Source organism: Charadrius vociferus, unplaced genomic scaffold, assembly GCF_000708025.1.
Source record: "Charadrius vociferus isolate BGI_N301 unplaced genomic scaffold, ASM70802v2 scaffold494, whole genome shotgun sequence".
NCBI lineage: Eukaryota > Metazoa > Chordata > Aves > Charadriiformes > Charadriidae > Charadrius > Charadrius vociferus.
Genome location: NW_009648157.1, coordinates 346,287 through 352,286, shown reverse-complemented (window position 1 = coordinate 352,286; position 6,000 = coordinate 346,287). Strand labels below are relative to the sequence as shown.

Here is a 6,000-nt window from a genome sequence, read left to right as displayed (position 1 = left end):
TCAAGCAAAGCTACTTGAACTGAGACACTGAAACTTTTCCCTTAAAGACTGGACGATATTCTGCTGATTAGGAGACGGTACTCTCCACAGGTAGTCATTCAGTTTATCTGAATCACTATATGCAGTCAGATACGGGGTAAGCGCATGTTTGCTGCTGGTGGGCTTTGCAGGAGTACAAGAGAGAGTTTTGCCACAGAGTGTTTCAGAAGGAGCAGCGTCTGCGTTACACAGTTTGGGATCCGATTTCCTTGTTTGGCTTTGAGAGGTCTCCAAGTCAGATCCCTCATCTTCAGACTTTATTTCAACATAGTCATCATCATCCCCTTCTTCTTCAGTATCTTTGAAATTAGAAAAATAGTTCTGAGTGGCCATCTGTGCCGTCAGAGGGGAGGCCCTGTTCACTCTCAGGACCTTTTGAGAATCCTGCAGAATCATATCTGAACAGTTTTCAGGGATCTGCTTTCTCGTATCAGGCCCCGCACATCCCGAAGCAACACCTGGCGTTTGACGGCTGTTGAATCGGAAGTTCCTATTCGAATGGAGCTTTTTCTTGTCCATTTCATTAGGATATACGATTGCTTCTCCAGACCTGTTGACCACAATTGAGGAAGACGACTGCGACCTGCTGTACGCCTGTGGTTTTACATTGCTTACTCTTCTCCCAAGGGAGTTATAGATCTGATCTTGATGTAAATTTTCTTTGTTCGGTTGGCTTATAATGGCGCTCCACCTCTGCGCCGGGGCATGCAAACGGTTAGAAATCTGAAGGGAAGGCACCGAGCCAGCTGATGGCAACTGCCTGGAATTGCTTTTTGTACCAGCTTCTGTACACGAACTCTTGGACTTTGGGTCTTGGGATTCAGGCCATGGAGAGAAGTCGGCCAGCTCGCCGTTACTGTACGTAGAATGCAAAAGCCAATCTTCTGCTCTTGAGTATTCACTGGCAGCCTGGGAACGGGGAGGAGACGCAGCCACGGGCGTGGAATACCTGCCGGCTGATGGCTCCTGAGGGGTGGCCCAGGCTTCCTTTTGGACCTTGGGTGAACTTTCTCTAAAGACGATTTGGTCATAAAGCTGGGAATATTCAGCTATTCTGGCACCTAGAAAAGAGAGAGAATTAACTTAGCAGAGGCAAGCAATCCATTCGAACGAGTCACGTGAAAATTTTAAAATCCCAAAACACTTTGTATCAGTCAAAAGAAAAGTTTACAGCCGTGTCAGTATCTTCAGCCTCAACAAAGTAACACGGAGCACTGGAGGCTGGAAGAGCTGTGCATTGCACTGCATTTTCAGCACACTGCATTGAAAAAAAGCAGCATAAAATGTCTTGCAACAGTGAATAGTCATACAGGACACAATATAGCACAGAGTTCAAATAATATGCTGCTTGTTTCATGTTAAAATGGACAAGAACATTCTGAAAATGGCCTGGTAAGTAAGATATTTAAGGACTTTTATAAATAACACCAGAAGGCCAGAACAACACTCTAGCGCATGGAGTCCACTGGCTCCATGTCTCCAATTTGTTTCAATTGACTGCAGACAAAAATAGTTCCAAAGCTGTTGCATATCCACAACTTTGCACATGCATTAGAAAGAGCACAAAGACCACCTCTTTCTTATCTGCCCCCATTCCTTATGCTTGTAAGTATGATGTGATGGTACCTGAGCAAACCTACATGACTTGTTAGAAGGTCAACATACCTGAAAATACACCTTTTTAGTCAAACTCTGAAGATCACACTATTAAAGGAAATAACTGCTTTTCTGTAAAGAGGCCAATAGTGCTTCAGGCATAAGTTCTATTTCCAGCCTAAGCTGAACTGATCTTTCCTGACACTACCCTGCTATTTATTCCCAATTTTATCAAGTAACAAGAATTTATTGCGATATGAAGGACCATTCATGTTGGAAGCAGTCACCGAAAACTGATTTCAGTGGTAACACAAAAAAAGCAACACTGATACTCAACTCGTAAGGTGGGGAAAATTCATAATCTTCCAATTCAGTACAAAAATTTCATTGAAAGTTACTAAAGAAATGTATCTGTATAGAAATATTTTTGACATACCAATAGCAGGACCACCTTGCTTCTTCTCCTCCAGAATGGCAGCAAGATCTTTGTGTTTCAGTTTTTGTTGTCTGCTAGCTGGCTGCTCCTGCTCTGGACTTTTAACTTTCAGAAGCTGGTTAGCCTTCTTAATTTTTTGACTGTACTGCCTTGCCATCATAAAAACTCTGTTTTTTGTTTTATCCGCAACAGCCAAGTCATTTTCCATGCCCTCTGTATGCGCATTGGACAGAACGCTATTGGCAGATTCGTATGGGCTATCTACAAAAGCCACCTCACCGGAGAAAGAAGCTCTGTTCAGGCTCATAAAAGAGTTCTCCTTGCACGGTGTAGTGTCTTCAAGCCTGAAATTAGCCTCGCTTAAGGTGGCAGCCCTGGGCTTCACAGTTTTAGGGAAAATAGGAGTTTCTGGCAGAGAGAGAGTAGACAGTGAGTACTCTACATCTTTACTCAGTTCAGGTGTACTACCAGCAAGCAATCTTTCCTGCATATCATCTTTACAAACAGGAAAGGCTGCAAGGAGACGGTCTCTTTTCTTTTCCTCATTCTTCTTGATATAGTTCTCCAGGTCATTCCAAATCTCATCTACTTCCTCCGAGAGTTTATCTGCTGCAGACTTATGGGAGAGCGAGTCTGAGTTGGAGGAGCTATCTACTAAGCTCAAATAGTCATTGTCAACAGGAACACGATGGTAAGGACTTTCGTCTTCACTGAACTGGAGACTCTCTTCAGAAACAAACTGCCGTAGACTGTCACAACACGCAAAGTCTTTTTCCAGGCCCAGAAAACTCCGCCTTTTAGAGAATTTTAAGGGGTCACACTTAAAATTCAATAGTGATGCTTCTGGAAGCACTATGGTGTCATAGATGTTGTCTTCAACAATCCTGAGCTCATCCAAACTTGAAGTAGGTACTTCCCTACTAAGTAGTATCTCATCCCTACTAGTACAGATAGAGGTCCTATTTTGATTTGCTGTCCTCTTTTTAGAGGGTGAATCTAAGCTGCTTTTGTTTTCAGCCTCGTAGAGAGAGTCTCTAGCAGATCTCTGGGGACCACGGTCTGTTTCCTCCCTTCTTGTCAGACCCATCAGCTTTAAGTCTTCATAGCTTATGTTATCATAAACATGTTCAATATCATCGATGGTCAGCTCCTCTGAAGATTCGGGATACGCATTCATACTGCTCACCTCTGCTCTCTTCACTTCCCTTCGAGAACTGCGCTCCCCAACTTTATACCTTCCGCTGGATGGACACGTGTTACTTTCACCAGCACTACTGGCCCGCCTAACAATTTTGTGACGAGTCGGGCTGGAAGTCTCATTTTGATGCGCTACCCCCAAGTGCCAGCTGCATGGACGCCCAGAAGAACCCCTCCTTTCTCCACCGACAGCTGAGCTGGCATTGGATGTAGACATTGATGGTACAAACATCTGGTAATCATCTTCATCATCTTCATTCTCATAAGGTGGACGCCGGCTGGGAAACAATGCCTGCCTGATCTGATGGTCAGTCCAGATGTTTCTGACAGAGGTACTTCCACCCAAAATATTCATGATTAGCGAGTTGCTCTGGGGTGTGCTGAACTGTCTAGGCAACTGTGGCTGTCTAGCTGTGCAGGAAAATGGAAGATCGGTATTCAACTGGCTTGACTCTTCATCCAAAGGGTCCTTGGAGCTCTGTGGGGATTTGAAACACGCAAGAAACATTAGCCTATACCCTGCAATAATACAGCAACACCCTCCGTTCACAGAACTGCCATAGCACAAGGGTGTCCCACAGCACGGAGTCAGGGGGAGATGGGCAGGGTGAGCAAGCTCCTCATTAGAGACTCAGGGAGCCAAGGTGGCAACACCAGACTGCTTTGCCTCCTAATCCTTACCGCAGCTCAGAGTTCACTTTTGGCATTTAATAACTTCTTACTTCAAATACAAGACATTGGCTCATGCTAACACCTGAGTAATTAAAGGCAAATTTGTTTGGCAGGGGTTAGACTAAACCTTTTATGCTAACTCTGCAGTTTCAGTACTGGACTAAGCTAATCTGACCCTGGGCTTGTGCCAAAAGTTTTGTTCTCCTCCCTTTCCCCTTGCCTGTAACCCTAGCAGCAAGGTACGTTATGCTTTCTAGCACATGCCACTGAAAACGTCATTGTCTTTTTGGAGTAAGTTTTCATCCAGCTCAGCTAGCAGATCTAATTTACAGCAAGGCCACACACCTCCTAACGCTTACATGAAGAATGTTGCAGATGTTCCTGGCCAGAGGTTGGGAAAGAGAGGGAAAGATAATGCCTTTTCTCTTAAGGTAACGCTGATTGTTTTGGTTAGTTGGTTTTTTTGCCAATCCCCAAAAAGAATAGTTTTTCATCACACGGATGAGTATTTCAATTATGTGAATATTAATACATTACATAAACAGGAGATTGCTTATCTGTCTACCTAGGAAAAATACAGATTTCTTTGACACATCTATGATGCATAGCAAAACAGAAGTTAAAAAAAATAAAATACCTGTGTTTCACACTTGTTGAGATTAACACTTCTCCGTTTTTCAACATTTTCAGCAGCTTGACTATTAAGTCTTTTTCTTCCCCCTTTCGATTTCTGCGGTGAGTTTTGCTGCACTCCCTGTAATGTAATGAAAAGTGTAAGGGACGGGTAATAAAATCTACAGTTCTTTGTACAGCCTTGTTCAGATGAACTACTAGCAACTAGGAACAGGCCAGGTATCCACAGCAGGAGGACAAAATGCTCATGAGTAGTCAGAGCACTGCCACAAGAATAATTCAGAGCCTAGAAAGCTTTCTTTACAATAACCAATTAAATGAAATCAATCCATACAGCCTGTCAAAAGGGGTTGAAAGCAGAATCTGTGTATAAAAATATAGACGTAAAAAAATACATAGAAATTGGACAAGGGAAGGAGTTTAATTTCACAGTCACAGTTATAACAGAAGAAGGTGGTCACAAAAAAATTCAATTTTCAAAGTTTTTTTGGTTTTAAAATTGGGAGGGGATAGTCTTGCTATCACTTCTAGTCTTGAAAACCAAAAAGAGGTCTAAACTAAAAAAATATGCTGTTATCCAACTTCCTAAAAAAAAAAAAAACCAAAAAAACAACAAACTGATAAACAGAAGGCCAGAATGTTTTATGTTGAGCAGTGCCTAAATTAACTGAGTGAAGGTCATGCATGATGGGAATGGGGGAAATCTGAGAAGGTACTGTTACCACACCTAGGATTAAACAGTAAGCTACTATTATACATTTTTATAGTAATTATTTTGCACTTATTCATTCTTTTGTACTTACTCATGTCAGAAAGAGGGAGAATTACAAGACACTGCACTACACTGATACGAGATTTTTTAAAGATTTACAGAGCAAATACTGTAATTTCAAAGAGGAAATGCGCAGTAAGCTTCAAAAAGAGTTTCAATAATAGGTTTTGGATAAATCACAAAATAAATGGACCACACAAGGATATGACCTCAGCATCAACTAAACCAAACAAACTGAAAATTTATAGTCTTTAGAACAGTCAGATTTCAAAGCTGGGGTGTTAGTCTTTCAGCAGTATTACGCGCGTGTGTGTGTGTAAACATCACACAGAGTGAGGAAAACAACCACCTGTCAAATGACTGTGCAATAGTAAAAGATAAAGATTCTCATCTTCAGAAATCCTGCTCACAACATCTCAGATTAAAGTTCACATGTTCCTATCTCCTGCCAGGAGCTCGCAGGTCAAGAAACACCACATCACATGTAGCAGTGCCTGAATCTTAACTTAATATTCAAGTCCCTGCATCGGACACCTGAAGGTACTGTCTCTGCATGTGGCCTAGAAAGTTTTCTGTCACGGCATCAGGTGGAGAAGCAAGGAAAGGTCAGTTGTGCGCAACAGGTGAAAACAACAGCTTTCTGTCAAAACTAGGC

At 42.3% G+C, this 6,000-nt stretch overlaps 1 protein-coding gene across 1 annotated transcript in view; it reads right to left on the bottom strand.

Annotated features, from left to right (window-relative positions):
- The window catches only part of PLEKHG1 (pleckstrin homology domain containing, family G (with RhoGef domain) member 1), a 50,920-nt gene continuing 44,920 nt past the window's right edge, over positions 1-6,000 (bottom strand). The window contains exons 15-17 of the mRNA XM_009884045.1: positions 4,578-4,694; positions 2,072-3,746; positions 1-1,100 (exon numbers count right to left, since the gene is read on the bottom strand). Coding sequence (XP_009882347.1) covers positions 1-1,100; positions 2,072-3,746; positions 4,578-4,694 — 2,892 coding nt within the window. The remainder of the gene's footprint in view (positions 1,101-2,071; positions 3,747-4,577; positions 4,695-6,000) is intronic.